The sequence below is a fragment of the Panicum virgatum genome, chromosome 9K (genome assembly GCF_016808335.1).
Source record: "Panicum virgatum strain AP13 chromosome 9K, P.virgatum_v5, whole genome shotgun sequence".
NCBI classification, from domain to species: Eukaryota; Viridiplantae; Streptophyta; class Magnoliopsida; order Poales; family Poaceae; genus Panicum; species Panicum virgatum.
In genome coordinates this window covers 67,963,972-67,979,950 of record NC_053144.1, presented here as the reverse complement: position 1 = coordinate 67,979,950, position 15,979 = coordinate 67,963,972, and the positions used below count along the sequence as shown (strand labels likewise).

The window sequence follows — 15,979 nt, the reverse complement described above, 5'->3', positions numbered from 1 at the left end:
AACCCGACGTGTTACTCAGTGCAAGACAATTGCTTTTGAAAACCCCTTTCTTTCAAATAAACCCCTGCATAAAAATTAGCTTTCCGCAAACTAAATTCTAGCATTATCCTTGACTTACCCTGTGCATTATATTCTGTTTATACCCCCTCCGTGGGTGTGGTTGGACTTGGTGAGTACGTTTGTACTCACCCCATTCTTAATTTTTACAGAGGAAGATCCGGACTTCGTTCCCGAAGACGTTGAGTAGAGGTTCCGTCCTGCACCCAACCTTGCCTGTGGATAGGGTCACCCGCAGGAAGTTCCGTATGGCGCAAGACTCTGATGACCCCCTCTTCGTAGTTAATATCGTTGTGTGGGTGTTAGTTGTTATCCTCGCGATAGTGGCGCTTCACTGCCCACTTCCGCGTAGAGTTGTACGGTGATGTATCATCTGATGTAATAAAAGTGTTATCAGCCTCCTGGGACTGATATTGTATCACTTTTAAGTCCTCTCACGAGGGGACGCTTTAGGTAATGTCCTTGTTTGCTTTTGTTAGGTGTTTGCATCCGTTGGTACCGAGGAGAAGGCTTGATAATGGCTTCCATTTGTATTATATTTTAGTCACAACAATCATATTATTCACGACCAGCTGCTCCTGCAATTATTTGTTTTTGGTATTAATCGTAATTAGTAACAAATCTCAGCGATATTCAGACTATAAAACTTAAGCGTTTATTTGCTCCCTTTAGTTTTATGTCATTGATTCTTAGCGCTTCTCCCTAATTTATCCTACATATTTTAAGGAGCTGCTAACAATGGATGTTTTTTTACTATCCATGATTTCGTAAAAATTGTTTCACCCCTCATGTCTAGAGATATGACTTTGTAAATGATATTATGATTATAAAATAACTGCAAACGTCATACCCAACAAATGACATTCAGGAAGAAAATGGCCCATCTCCTACATATTTTCCTATAGAGGTTATTGGCCACCTTGATTTCACCAACAGCAAGATGGACTACCATACTTTGGTTGTCTGTACCAAGCCTATGAGGATTTTTTAGTTTAAGGGACCAAAAGTCCTTTATACTGCGCTTGCTAATACCCTATGCATTGTATTGTGCTTAGATGGTTTACAAGGCTTGGAATGCTGGCAAGAAAAGAAAATTTCAGCAGAGCAAAGTACACTTCTTACCATTCAGATCAAGGAGCAATGTGCTTCCACTATTTGTTGCACAAAACAGAAGCAGAATCATGTGACATCCTAGAATATTATTAGAATTAAATCTACCAAAGCTAAGCACTAAATTTATTCTAGTTCCTATTTCGTAAACATCAGCTGAACTGTATGCATTCATAGTTCATCTTCTATTTTCAAGGAAAAACAAAAGGTACTACAGATTTACCTGTTTAGTATAAATAAATATACCTCTTGAATTTGGTTATCTTTTTGGCAAAAGATGAGGGCGCGCACGCAAAGTACTTGTTTTTTTATTTTGAGCATACTGTCCTACAAAATTATGAAGAAAACCAACACTGTATCTGTACTGTTGTATTTGTCCTACAAAAGGGAACTTGTAGCACCTGTTGCACGCACTCGGCTGTACTAGAAGTCTAGTGCGTGCGTAAGTGCATTTCAACTGCTGGAAGGGGGCAGGAGGCGGCGTTGCACTCCAACAGGACGCCGATCGCTGGAGGAAGAGACGACCGCGTACGCGTTGTCGCCGCGGCTGCGTTTTGCCCCGCACTTAAAAAAAAAAGTGCGGAGCAAAACGCAGACCTTTCCTTCACCACCGCAAAGTAAGCCCAAATAAATGGCATGGCCCATTAACACCTAAGTGGGCTCTTTCTCTGAAATCTCGTCTCTCTGTCTCGCGCCGCATGGGCCGAGCTTATATTCAGAGTTTTTTTTCCTTGCGCAGTATTCGGAGTTTTGCTAGTCCCGTTTTTTTTTTGCCATTTGTACGGTGAATGAACTCCATCTGCCAAGCACAGGGTCGCACTGTTGCAGCCAAGCCCCAACGAATATGAATCAGCTTGTGTGAAACTGTGAATGCTCCATATGCTGTGAAACTAGTCCCTCGTGTTCGTGTAGGAGTAGTGACAGGTGCATATACATTCTGTTCAACTATGATTGGTGGCTGGTACTGATTTGATATAAGAGAAAAATATTATTGCTAGTTGCCACCAGAATAGAGTTGATAGACTGCTGCAAAATAATTAAACCCGGCAGCCTGCAGGTTAGTGGGTCCGGAGACTAGCAATTGACCAACCTGCAGTCATGAGTAATTACTATGAACAGAACGAATTTGTCGTGGATGCGGCAACGCATGACACGACCGTTGTTTTCGTTCGTCAGACAGTGTCATGTTAGTGGCGTCACTACACACGCCACAATGGCTGTCTCTACGCTCTATCGGGGGGTGCGTTCATAAATCATAACGTGTAGGACCTCGAGGACGACGAGTCTCATTGCGACAGCTCTTAGTCAAAGGAGTAGGGAGAGATCATAGATAGAACAATTCCGTGCTTCCAATCTCCTTTGCTAGTTGTAGCCAATAGGTCCTGTGATTTTCTAAAGGTGAAAGAAGAAATATGGCAAATCACATCATATTGAAAAAAAAGAAAACTTGCACTTTTCTTCTGCTAATTCTTGAGAAGCCGTTTTCTTGTCGCCGGCGGACGGCGAAATCATAAACACTCAGTTCTGCTGGTTCTGGCAGATGCTGATTTGCTGTGAGAGAAAAAGTACTGTTGGTTAACTGGTGGTTGATACTGATTTGATATGAGAGAAAAGTACTGTTACTGGCAACGAGCAGAACAGAGTGAAAACTTACTCTAACGTAAAGGACTCGAGGTCGATGAGACTCATTGCGTCAGCTCTTAGTCAAAGGAGTATGGAGAGATCGGAGAGAACAATTCCGTGCTTCCAATCTCTTTTCCTAGTTGTAGCCAATAGGTCCTGTGATTTTCTAAAGGTGAAGGAAGAAATATGACAGATCACATCAAATTGAATAAAGAAAACTTGCACTTCTGCTAATTCTTGAGAAGCTCAGAGAACTCGACAAAAAAGAAGTATGAAGACCTCTCAAAGTCTCTCGTAACATTCAGTACTTCGAAGCTTCCTTTACACCACAACCAAAATTAAGAAGGCAGTACCTGGCTTAGTCATATTCACACGATCGACTCGAGCGGGTCCGTAAACGACAGGCTCTTAGCATCTGAGGCAGTTTACAGGCTGAGCATTTTTTTATTTCCATTTATAAGAACGGAAATACTGTGGATCATACAACAGTCTTCAAATGGTAGAAGAGAGAACAGAAGAGGTAGATTGATCAGCAACAGGAAAGGAAACACCACCGCCGCCGACCTTTTCTTTCTCTCTAGAGTCCTCGGCCATTGGAAGTTCGGCAACCCTAACCCTGTCACCTCGACCACCACAACAGGCTACCTCGCCGGCGGCTGCTCCCCCACCTCCGATCCCCGGCGGCCACTCCACCCCCTCCTCTACCTCGGTGGTGCGGCGAGCGGCGACCCACGACGGTGGCGGTGGGCCGTTGATAAGCCTCGTGCGACCTGTCGACTGTCACATGTGTGCGGATGTGCCAAGCACAGATCACAGTGTTGCAGCCAAGCTCCAGTGAATATGGATCAGCTTGTGTGAATGCTTATGGATCAGCTCATATGGACAAGGCAAATTCTTGACTAGTCCCTCGTGTTTATGGATCAGTTGCTAGTCTCCGGACCCACTAACCTGCATTCACTAGTCCATACGGAAAACTACTCATGATTGCAGGTTGGTCAATTTCTAGTCTCCGGACCCACTAACCTGCAGCCTGCCGGGTTTATTTTCAAACAGTCTAAATGCACCTGTCATAGTTGTACACAACGTGCCACTGGCTCCAATGAATAAGGATCAGCTTGCACTTCAAAGATTCCATACAACACAACTAAAATTAAGAAGGCAATACCTGGCTTTGTCATATTCACACGACTCGAGCAGGTCTGTAAACGACAGGCTCTCAGCATCTGAGGGAGTTTACAGGCTGAGGCATTCTGAGCTGAAGCCTCATACAAACGCCTTGAGCTAGCATGACACCATCACAGGCTCACGGTTGGGCCGTCTCCGTCTAGCTGGTAGGTTCCAACCAACCTCCTTGCAGTTCCAATTTCCAAGCGAACGTTGGAACGAGGATCTGATGGTGCGAGTGCGAGTGATCCTACCCAGATTTGCTCATACAAGAAAAAAAAATCATAGTCAACGTGCATGTTTCTCACTGACAGCTTGGAGTCTGCAGTTTGTTCCTTCTCATTTGTTGCGCTCCAATCCTGAATGAATTGTCGAAGCTGCTGCAGCCTACAGTTGGGGCCTGTGTTTTTTTTTTTGAAAAGAAATGGGGCCTGTGTTTGGCGTGCCTCATTATGTTGTGTCGCCTGGCTCTGGCTCGAACTGTTTTTATTTTGCCCTCGTTTTAATCCTCCTACTATAATTCGGCTGCCCTCCTGTCAGTTCAAAAAAAAAAACAAAGGTGAAGATGCGATGTCAGAACATGTTGGAGCCAACAGCAATCGTGAATACATCTGTCTGATGAGATTACGTTGCAGACAACCCGTAATTTTTCCATCCGCCCCGAGATAACATGATGAGAAGCTCACAGGCTTCAGAGCTGAGAGAGAGAGAGAGAGAGAGAAAGTATGAAGACTTGAAGACCTCAGGTCTTCATAAACTATCCAGTGCTAGCTTAGCAGAACGTTGCCTGAAGCTTCTGTGCACTCAAGACCGAGCCGGTCGCATTCACACAAGTCGACCTGCCTGCAGCCGCGTGGTTAAAACACGAACAGGAAGGAGTTGGGCACAGTGCTCACCGTTGACTCGTGTTAAACGTTGGTGATAACTGAGGTTAACCTTTTGTTCGGAGAGCTCAGAGCTCCACTTTCACGAATCCTAAAGAGATTTGGATGGTGTATATATAGGCGCGCGCGCACACGGTCTGCTCGCGCCGCAATTGCTTCAATTCCTCACACTCAGCCGCTTAATTATCTGAGCTGAAGCCCCTCTCTCGATAGTCGTCGATACACACACAAACAGTCTCCTTGAGCTGATCGATCGGTCCCGACAAGGCGACAATGGCAGCAGCCATGGCGCCGCCGCCGCTCAAGTACCGGCCGTGCCACAACCCCGACGGGCTGGTCTCGGAGGAGGCGCTGCGCATCATCGTGGAGGCCAAGGCGTGCTTCGTGGCGCTGGCGCTGGCGCTGGCCTACTTCCTGACGGCGTCGCAGCACCGGCTGTGGAGCTCCAGCCACCTGGTCAAGGGCTTCCTCTTCGCCGTCACGCAGCCCGTCACGCGCTTCCTGGTCAGCATGTTCACCATGCTGCTCTCCATGCCCTTCCGCAACGACCTCTACCTCCTCTGGGGCATCCTCCTCCTCGCCGGCTACGAGGGCGTCTACACCATCTCCGGCTACTGCGTCTCCACGCGCCGCTCCGACCTCGCCGTCCACGAGTTCGCGCGCGCCTACAACATCGTCACCCTCGGCATCTACGTCCGCTACTACTCGCGCGCCTCCCAGTTCCGCTACCCGCTCTGGGCGCTCTGGGCGCTCATGGTCGCCAAGTTCCTGGAGCGCGTCGTCCGCTTCAAGATCGCCAACGCCACGCACGGCGACGCCAACACCAGCTTCGTCGCCGAGTACATGAAGCACGAGGACAAGGTCGCCGAGGCGACGACGACGACGACTGATGAGAAATCCACAGCCGGAGCCGGTTTCTCCATGGAAGATTGCAACTACCTCGTCGTCGGCGACTCCATGTCCAAGGCGAAACCAGAGAGGGTCGGCAAGGAGTACGACGCCAGGTACAAGCCGGCGGACGGCACCGTCACCGTCGCCAAGGTCTGGAGGTGCCACGGGAAGCTCCTGACTACACCGAATTCTTCGAATGCACCGGCCGGCGACGAGGACGAGCTCAAGGATGTGTGCCTCTCCTTCGCGCTGTGCAAGCTGCTGAGGCGCAAGTTCGCCGGCGTCGCGACGGCGGAGAGCGAGAGGCCAAAGGCGCAGAGGCTGGTCTTCGACAACCTCGTCCGCAGCGGCTGGCGACGGACGTTCCGGGTGGTCAGGACGGAGCTCGGCTTCGCGAGGGACCTGCTCTACACCAAGTACCCCATCCTGTTCAGCTCCGGCTTCCCAGTGGTGAGCACCGTGCTGTTCGCCGTGACCGTCGGCGTGTCCGTGTGGATCACCGTGTCGGCGGTCCGGCATTACCGGGTTCCCCACGGGAGCACGTCCAATGTCGTCCATGGCAGGAACGTGGACTTGCTCATCACCTTCGTCATCGTGGGCATGGTGACGGGGATGGAGATCTGCGAGTTCTTCATCCACCTCTTCTCCGACTGGACTAAGGTACGGACGCGTCAAACCAAATAAGCTTCTGCTTCTGCTAAGAAAACCACTCTTTCGTTTTTTTTAAAAAAAAATACACTCGTTTCGATTCCGTCTCCTCGGTCGTCAAGTCAACCAATAATTAGTCTACCACCAATAAGGCTGTGTTTAGTTTGCGAAAATATTTAGATTTTGATAATGTAGCATATTTCGTTGTTACTTGACAAATAATATCTAATTATGGACTAATTAGTCTCGTGCTAATCAGTTAGACTGTGTAATTAATTATTTTTTCAACTGCATTTAATACTCCATATATGTATCTAAAAATTCGATGTGATAAGTACTGTAGGAAATTTTTTTGAAACTAAACAGGGCCTAATTTGTTTGATCAGTGAATTCTGCAGCTCTCACTGTCAAAAAAATTCATATCTGTGGGTCCATGTTGTTACTAAATTCTGACACTACGGTTGACTGACCAAATATATGGTTCTCGTTTGTGTTGTTGGGTTTAACTACAATTATCACGTAGTACTACGTGGTCCGCCAAGTAGCAAGCCGGTGACGTATCTGCGTTCTGCGAGTATTGAATTGGCAATAAGGTCCTGTTTGGATCTCAACTTTTTTCAGAAATCCCTATCACATCAAAAGAAATCTTACTATTTTATATAATTAAATAAAATCTGTTTATAAATGTTTTTTGACAGTTGAGTGTTTTTTCGCGAGACGAATCTAATGAGCTTAATTAAATCTAATGTTTTTTCGCGAGACGAATCTAATGATGCTAATTAATCCATGATTAATCAATAATTAGCGGATAGTTACTGTAGCATTACTGTTGCAAATCATGGATTAAGTAGGCTCATTAGATTCGTCTCGCGATTTACAGACCATCTATGTAAAAAGTTTTGTAAATAGACTTCATTTAATACTCCATGCATGTGTCGAAATATTCGATGTGACGGATTTTTTTTGCGTTTACGGAGTTTACAGATAAAGATCTAAACAGGGCCTTCATATCCTTATATATGAACACCAATTGAACACTAGGCGAGTCCCTTCAAACGGGGACGGCGTTAGTTACAATATGATTGTTCACATATTCTAAGCCATTTTTTTGAACTTTGACTAAATAAAGATTGTCAACGTATATAATGCAACAAACTACAATGACATACAATTTTTTCTATTTAAAATAAATTAATTGTAGAGACATAGAATCGAAACATTTTTTTAAGAAAAAAGAACGTCTTCGGCCTCTCTGCAACCGCACGCAATTTAATTTTTACAAAATTCTCGGCACAAGCTGATAAAATAAAGTGTGCCTTGCCAATCAAGTGTCCCTTTGAAGTTAGGCCCCGTTTAGTTGCGCTCCGTAAAATTTTTGAAAAGTCATCTTTTTATATTTGAAATACTAAACATAAATTAATCACAAAATAAATTACAGAACTCGTCTGTAAATCGCGAGACGAATGTAATGAGCCTAATTAATCCGTCATTAGAGATTGTTTACTGTAGCATTATTATAGCAATTTAGCGTCTGATTACGGCCTAATTAGGTTCATTAGATTCGTCTCGCGATTTATAGGCAGCAGTCACAATACGTTTTTATTTCGTCAAGATTTAACTCTCCATGCAGGTGCCGGAATTTTTTTTTGGAATTTTGATTTTTGCAACTAAACGGGGCCTTAATATGCCATAAGTACCTGAAGATTTACTTGTATCTGTTGCATTTGAATGAATGGGTCTCCTTTCCTGGATCTGTTTTCAGGTTATGGTGATCTCTGAATATGTCCAGAAACCGTGGCTCGACCGCCGTTTCCTTAACTGCATACTGCGCTTCATCTGCTGCGGCAAGATCGCGGAGCCCATCGGCAGCTCTCTGGGGCAGTTCGATCTTCTCAAAGCGACCAAGCAGCACAGTTGCCTCCCGGAGATCACCATCAAGTGGTTCCACGCCGTGAGGTCGTTCGTCCTGCTGACCGGCGACGAGGGTTTCCGCACCTACAAGTGCAAGACTCTCCGGCCGGTCCCCGACGCCGTCATGGACATGATGTGCCGGACGCTCCGGGGCAACAGGGACCGTTTCACGGCGGGTCAGGAGAGGAGAACCGATCTGGAACAACCCTGCAGCTACGGAGCGATCCTGTCAGATTACTGCAAGGCGCCGATCGACATCCAGGCGATCATGGTGTGTCACGTCGCGACTAGCAAACTGGAGGAGGAGGACGACACGCGCATCGGCGGATCGGGCGGTGTGGCGAACGGCGATGTCCGGAACAGTGAAGGAAGCCGCGATCTTGAGGAGGGCCGGAGCGCTGACGGATCGAAATCGAGCGATTTGGACTACAAACTTGTGGCCACCACATTGTCCAAGTACTGCGCCTACCTGCTGTTCTACAAGCCGAAGCTGCTCCCCGTCGCCAGCAACTCCGTGCGGTTCATGTGCAAGATCCTCGTCGACGAGGCAAAAGCGATCGACGGAGAAGAGATCGTCGTAGCCAACGGCGGCGGCAGCGACAAGGAAGTCAACGGCAAGCAGGAGAGAAGTGGCAGCCACCAAGAGGCAGCAGACATAGTTTCGAGAGGCCAGGCGCTCGCGAGAGATCTTCTGCGGCGCGTGCCGGTGCAGGGCGACGAGCTCTGGAAGGCGCTGGCGGAGCTGTGGTGCGAGCTGATCATATCGGCGGCGCCGCACGGGAACATCGGCGCGCACCAGAAGGAGCTCGGCAAGGGCGGCGAGTTCATCACGCACCTGTGGGCGCTCCTCTACCACGCGGGCATTGACGACAAGTTCTCCGGTGCGTCAGCCGCCGCCGATGCCGCCGCGCCTAACGGAGAAGACAGCAACGGGCAAGGGGGCGGCGGCGGCATGTGTACCGCCGGGTCTGGTGGGATGACGGCGCAGTAAACGTTGGCGTTGTGGGCCCTGCGTGGGCCCTCTGTGCGTGGCGGTTTTTTCTTTTTTATATTTTTTTAAAAATAAAAATTTTAAAAATATATGTCCGTTTTGAAATATTTCAAAAATACCATCGGTCGCCCTCCCAAAAGGCGACAGGTCCTAAGTGTAATTTTTTTTAAATTTGCAACGAGGTCTCTGGAAAAAAAGGGGGGCCTGTCGCCCCCAACGGGAGACAGGGAGGCCCGTCGCCCCCCCTCGGGCGACCGCTGGGCCCAGCCCACGGGCGCGGCAGGGGGCCTGTCGCCCCCCTCCCCCCCTCCCGCGGGCGACAGGGGGGGCCTGTCGCCCCCCCTCGGGCGACCGGGGTACACCCCTTTACGATTGTGCTAGTTTACTTGTCATTTGTTTCTATACATACTATTGATGTGAACTTATTATGTTTGTGGGTTCCATAATGCTCGTGAAATAAGGAAAGTTCTTGCGATTTTTTCCCGTGATTTAATGAAGGACAAGTTAGGTGCGGTAGGAGTTAGCGGCCGAGATCCTGCCGACGATGATGACGACTACACGCTCGAATAGCTCAAAATAGGAACCATAGTGTATCTAACTGCGAGTACAAGATCACAGGTTGTCACTGCTCAGCACAGCGATCACGGGTTTCGCAAATGTGGCATTCTTTGCCCAGACATACGTGACCCAATAGCAGTGCCCTTCCACCATTTCAAAAAGTACGCAATTCGGCAGAGCTTCACCGTTTTTCTTCTTCTCACCCCTCTTTTTTTCCTGAATTTTTAGGCTCAAATGACAAAGGTAATGGCGGCATATGGCAGGCTCAAATGACAAAGGGAATGGCGGCTAGAGAATATATAGGCCCCTGTCGCCTCAGGGGTGGGCGACAGGCCCCTGTCGCCCGTTGGGAGGCGACAGGGCTTTTTTTTCCAGGGACCTCATTGCGAATTTGAAGAAAAAAAATACAGTTAAGGCCTGTCGCCCTATGGGAGGCGATCGGGGGTATTTTTAAAACATTTCAAAACAGACATATATTTTTGAAATTTTTATTTTTAAAAAATATAAAAAAGAAAAAAGCGCCTGTGCGTGTTGCTGTGGATTCTATGCGCGCGAAGAGAATGGTTGTGGGCTCTCTATTCTATATAAGGAGACTCTTACATCAACAGGATGATTCGGCCTGCAAGCACGTTAGTACCAGCAATCCTATACATTTTCCGGAAGATTTTTTCTTCCTCACTTTTCAGTGTTTGAGATTCGTACAGACTATTTCATCCGTTGGATTCTCTCAATCCTAATCTTCTTCCTCCTCCCGCCCCCCTTTCTCACCATGCGCGCCGCCGCCGCCCCCTAAGCCCTCGTCGCGAGCGCCCGCATGTCCGCCCTGCCTGCCGCGCGCTGCGCTGCTGCTGCTTGTTGTTGCTGCGCGCGGCTGCTACAAGCCGCTGCTTGCTGCTTGCTGCATGCTGCATGCTGCGACTACTGCGCGCCACCGCTGCTGCGCTGCTGTCTGAGCGCGCCGCGCCGCCGGCCGCCGGAGCCGGAGAAGATGAAGGAAAATGTTGTGTTCAATATTTTTAAAATATCGATTCAATATTTTCGAAACACTGGTTCAATATTTTTCAATTGTTAAATCAACATATATTAGTTCAACATTTTTCAATAAATAGGTCTTATTGTAACTTGCTTAACTATCTTCCACAAGATGTATAGGAGCCCCTCGTCAGGGCTTAAGCCGGTTCCCTTCCCTAAGTTCGACCAAAGAGTAGCAGTAGAATCTCGCAAATTTATAAGATCATCTATCAAAATTATCGCAAATCCACGTACTAATAACTTGTATTGAATTTGTTGTACCATAAAACTAGTATTTATTTATCGTGCCATCGTATCAAAACTCCACATATTTTTAAGAAGTGCCAGGGTCCATAACATCACGAAAATTACAGAGTTCGTGTGCACTGTGTCAGAAAACTACATGTTCCACTCATGTAGTTCTGTTATACATCAACTCTACAATTTTGTGAGATATGCAGTCCGGACCACTCTGGCGTGTTATACAGGTGGTTTTGTCATACGAGTTCTTAAATATGCAGTTTACGATGATTTTTGATGGTATTATTTTTTTAGCATTTCACGGAATACGTGTAGAAGTTTTTGTAATGCTAAAAGTGAATCAAACAAACTAATTGTTGCATTACATAATATAAGTTGTACTTGAGCTGTGCTGTGCTGTGCACAAATAATTGTACACAAAGCATTTCTATTTACAAAGATCCTTGTTTACTCCTCTGTCCAAAGACCGCAAAAAGGTACAAACAAAAACTTAATCCTCAAGCTGACTTGCACAAAAAGGAAATGGACCGTGCCGGGTCTGAACCCACCGTTTCTGTTCCAGGATTCATGTAGGTATCAGCATAGCTTAGGCAGCCTTTCCGGCCAAGCAACCGCGTAGACGTTGGATATATAGATATATATCCTCACAACATTCTTGCTACCATATCAGCATCCATAGCAGCTCGACAGATACTCTCTAGGTGAAGAAACTCTCTACAGCTATCACGCAAACCCATGGAAGGTTCCGACCAGGTGAAGAAATTCTCCTCTGAATTTGGCGCATATATTTCTCTATCAAAAATTCCATATGCAGTTTGTGTTCAGCACGGTTGTTGATCGACTAAATCTGACGTTGTTTGTTGCGTTGGGTGCAGAGCAATCCTTGCGCCATATGCCTCGGCGGCATGGGCGCCGGCGGTGGGCAGGCCATCTTCACGGCCGAGTGCTCCCACACGTTCCACTTCCACTGCATCTCCACCAGCGTCGCGCACGGCCACCTCGTCTGCCCGCTCTGCAACTCGCAGTGGCGCGAGCTCCCGTTCGTCCGGCCGGAACAGCCGGCGCCGGCGCCGCCGATGCCACTGCATGAGCCCATCCACCACGTGCAGCCGCCGCCGATCAGGCGTCGCCCGATGCACGGTGTGCAGCCACCGCTCCAGCCTGCGGAGCCAGAAGTGTTCGACGACGACGAGCAGGTGGAGGTGGAGCCGCCCCCTGGCGCCGACGGCCAGCGACAGGCATCGGCCGCATCCGGTGGACGTGGATCTATGGTCGTCGAGACGCACACCGAGTACTCCGCCGTCGCAAGGGGCTCGTCTCGCGACAATTTTGCCGTCCTCGTGCACATCAAGGCTCCGGGGATGATTGACGGGGAAGGGTCGGCCGGCGACGCGAGCGCGACACGCGCGCCTCTCGACCTCGTGACGGTGCTCGACGTCAGCGGCAGCATGAGCGGGGAAAAGCTTGCGCTCCTGAAGCAGGCCATGGGGTTCGTCATCGACAACCTCGGGCCCCACGACCGCCTCAGCGTCGTGTCCTTCTCCAACGGGGCGCACCGCGTGACCAGGCTCCTGCGGATGTCGGACGCCGGCAAGGGTCTCGCCATGAGCGCCGTGGCGTCCCTCGCCGCGCGCGGCGGCACGAACATCGCCGAGGGGCTCCGGAAGGCCGGCAAGGTGCTCGACGACCGCCGGCACAGGAACCCCGTCTCCAGCGTCATACTCCTCTCCGACGGCCAGGACAACTACACCATGACGCGACGGGGGCAGGGCAGCATCCCCAACTACGAGGACCTCGTGCCGCCGTCGTTCATGCGTGCTGGCACGGGCGACGGGTCCGCGCCCATCCACACCTTTGGCTTCGGCAACGACCACGACGCGGCGGCGATGCACGTCGTCGCCGAGGCCACCGGCGGGACGTTCTCGTTCATCGAGAACGAGGCCGTCATCCAGGACGCGTTCGCGCAGTGCATCGGCGGGCTGCTCACCGTCGTGGTCCAGGAGGCGCGCGTTGCCATCGCTTGCGGGCACCCTGGAGTGCGCATCAGTTCGATCAAGTCCGGCCGTTACGAGAGCCGCGTCGGCGAGGATGGCCGCTCCGCCTCGATCTCCGTCGGCGAGCTCTACGCGGACGAGGAGAGGCGCTTCTTGCTATTCCTAGTCGTTCCAGCAGCGGACGGCGACGCCGAGACTACTCTAATCAAGGTGAGTTGCAGCTACCGAGACGCGTCTGGTGGCGCCGGCGTCGACGTGACGGCGGAGGACACGGTGGTGGCGAGACCGGAGCAAGTGGAGGACGCGGCGGAACGCTCGATAGAGGTGGAGCGGGAGCGCGTCCGGGTTGAGGCGAGCGAGGACATCGCGGCGGCGAGGGCTGCCGCGGAGCGTGGAGCGCACCAGGAAGCGGTGGGGATACTCGAGAACAGGCAGCGAGCGGTAGAGCAGTCGGCGGCGGCGCGGGGCGGCGACCCCACGAGCGCGGCGCTCGGGGCCGAGCTGCGCGAGATGCGCATGCGCATGGCGAGCCGGGCGAGCTACAACCGGTCGGGGCGCGCGTACGTGCTCGCCGGCATCAGCTTCCACGCGCACCAGCGCGCAAACTTTAGGCCGGTGGAGCATCAGAATGCAGCAACGGACGGCATGCAGATGCTGTCCGCGGTGGTTGGTCGTGGCGCCGGTGGAGCGTCGGTGAACTCGATAGCAGGCGGGTCAAGGCTGTCTTCTTTTGCGGCGGCGGCGGAAGGGACGGCGAGCGATGCGAATGAGATGTCGTCGTTCGCGACGCCGGCCATGCGCGCCATGCTGCTGCGGTCGCGGATGGCGCGGGAGGCGTCGGCCGGGCAGCAGCAGCATCATCCCGAGGAAGGAGAAGGAACAGCAAGCTCTGCACCAATGGAAGAAGTAACCAAGTAGACTTGTTGCATTGTGCTAGTTATCTAGATCCACTGAATCATGTTATGGAACATAAGTTTGGTTTTATATGTTCAAATTTGTGAGAGGACTGAATGATTTCTGTCGTGGGGTGTTGCAAATCACAGCCGGGTGGCGGAATGCAGCCGCCTAAACCCAGAGGGTGTGTACTCGGGGGTTAGCTAGTCCTAGTTCGATCTCGCTCAAGAACACGATGAACACTAAGGATTTAGAGTGGTTCGGGCCGCCGAAACGTAATACCCTACGTCCATTATGTGTTGTATTGCCTTGCCTCGAGAGAGTCTGCGAGTGCTTGGGCGAGCCCCCTGTGTGTGTTCTCTTGTTCTGTACAACGAGCGCTTCCCTTTTATATTTCAAGGGAGACGCGTACATGGCTGCTGTGACCCCGACAGGTGGGCACAGCGTTATAGTATAAAATAACGTACTGTTCATACATTATGGCGTCGCAGGCAAAGGAGATCTTTCTCCGGATATCTTTGCCTGCTCCTGGAGTCCCCCGTTCAGCATGTCCAGGCGCTGTCTTGTCGGAACGGCGCCAGGTGTAGCCAGCGGCGTCGCCTGCCACGTAGCTGAACGGGTCGTGTAGCTTGCGGCGTAGGTGGCATGATGGAAAAGTGCCGTGCCGTCGTATCCAATTAATGCGGCAGACGGGCTCTGCGCGGGTGCGGCTGCACTGAGTACCTTGGGAATACGCGATGCACAGTGGGGCCTGACAAAGGCTGCCCCGCGTGCTGTGGTGGCAGAGCACGCCTCAACCACCAGCATTGAATGCGGTACGCGGGCGAGTCTTCTAGCAGAAGGCTCGCGCTCGAACCCGTGCCTCCGGGACACGTGGCGGCTCCGGACCCCCACGCAGTATGAGAGGTCCGGATGGACGCAGGAGGTCCCGGACCCCCACGGGGGTCCGAGGCCTCGGCTGTCAGCTCGGGGCTTCCCTTTCTTAGGGACACGTGGCGTCTCCGGACCCATCCCCGGACGGGGAACGGGTCCGGTGCCGTTGGTCTGGTGAGGAAAAGGCCTGACCCGTGGGGCCTGGCTGTTCCGTCCTTTGCGCGTAGTTACGGATAACTACATGGGTCCTGCCCTGCTGCAGTAGGAGTGGGTATCCCTACTACAGGGTGCCGACAGTGGCCCCCGGGCCCACCTCGGGGGAGGTACGGACCAGCAGGTGGGGCCACTACTGCGATTTGGCTCTGCATAGCTTGAAGCTTCCTACTGCAGGGGACTTGACTGGCTTTGACCATCCATCGGGTCGGTTACTGCCTCATCACATCTCAACGGCTTACTGACTCATGGTCCCCACGCACAGTGGTTCACCTAGTCACGCGCGCGACGCTCGGCATTGTTGCGGCCGGAGTAAATAGAATATTTACCACCGGCGCAGTTCCCGAAAAGCTCGGCCACGCCAGCGCTTAATACGCGCACGTCAGCTCAGCTTCCGCCTCGCTTCGCGCGCGGGCGACGGTTCAGATCCCGCCTTTTCACACCTTTGCTGGTTACCTGCTCTCCCTGACAGGTGGGCCTGGGCCCCCTTGTCATGGACTGCGCGGTTAACACCAAGTGCGAGCGCCGCTTGGGTTCCAGCGACGGTTCCGGGGCACGCCGGTTGAGTCAGGCTTTATAATGGGACGAACCGCATACCGTGGTTACTTTCCCGCATTCGCCTTCTTCCTTCCAAACTTTGCGCCCCTTTGCCTTCGAGGTTTCCTTGCCCCTTGTTCCCCCACGCAGATTGCTCCTCACCTCCACAGAGAGATGGCATCCCTTGTTCATCCCCGCCGCTTCCAGACCGAGGAAGAGTTGAACACGGTGCGCCGCCTGCTTGGGTGGAGTGCACAGGAGACCGGCTGGGGGGTCCGAGCAGGCTCAGTCCCCCTCAGCAACCTCTGCGCCGTGGAGTTTGTGCTATTCACCTCGCACATCTCCACCGGCGTGGGACT

At 51.3% G+C, this 15,979-nt stretch overlaps 2 protein-coding genes across 2 annotated transcripts; both read left to right on the top strand.

Moving 5' to 3' along the window:
• The first annotated feature begins 4,987 nt into the window (after nt 1-4,987).
• Nucleotides 4,988-9,568, top strand: LOC120647351. Its single transcript, XM_039924115.1, has 2 exons — nt 4,988-6,389; nt 8,140-9,568. The coding sequence occupies exons 1-2, from the start codon at nt 5,112-5,114 to the stop codon at nt 9,277-9,279; spliced, it is 2,418 nt and encodes an 805-aa protein (XP_039780049.1). The 5' UTR covers nt 4,988-5,111; the 3' UTR covers nt 9,280-9,568.
• A 2,209-nt stretch (nt 9,569-11,777) lies between these two features.
• Nucleotides 11,778-14,106, top strand: LOC120647350 (E3 ubiquitin-protein ligase WAV3-like). Its single transcript, XM_039924114.1, has 2 exons — nt 11,778-11,862; nt 11,985-14,106. Exons 1-2 carry the CDS (start codon nt 11,845-11,847, stop codon nt 14,019-14,021), a joined length of 2,055 nt encoding a protein of 684 aa, XP_039780048.1. The 5' UTR covers nt 11,778-11,844; the 3' UTR covers nt 14,022-14,106.
• Nucleotides 14,107-15,979: the final 1,873 nt, after the last annotated feature.

What these genes read in the sequence shown, in the direction of transcription:
- LOC120647351 (XM_039924115.1), top strand. Translation starts at nt 5,112, where the DNA reads ATGGCAGCAGCCATGGCGCCGCCGCCGCTCAAGTACCGGCCGTGCCAC. An exon ending in TCTTCTCCGACTGGACTAAG is followed by an intron (nt 6,390 to 8,139) that starts GTACGGACGCGT and finishes ATCTGTTTTCAG; the next exon opens with GTTATGGTGATCTCTGAATA.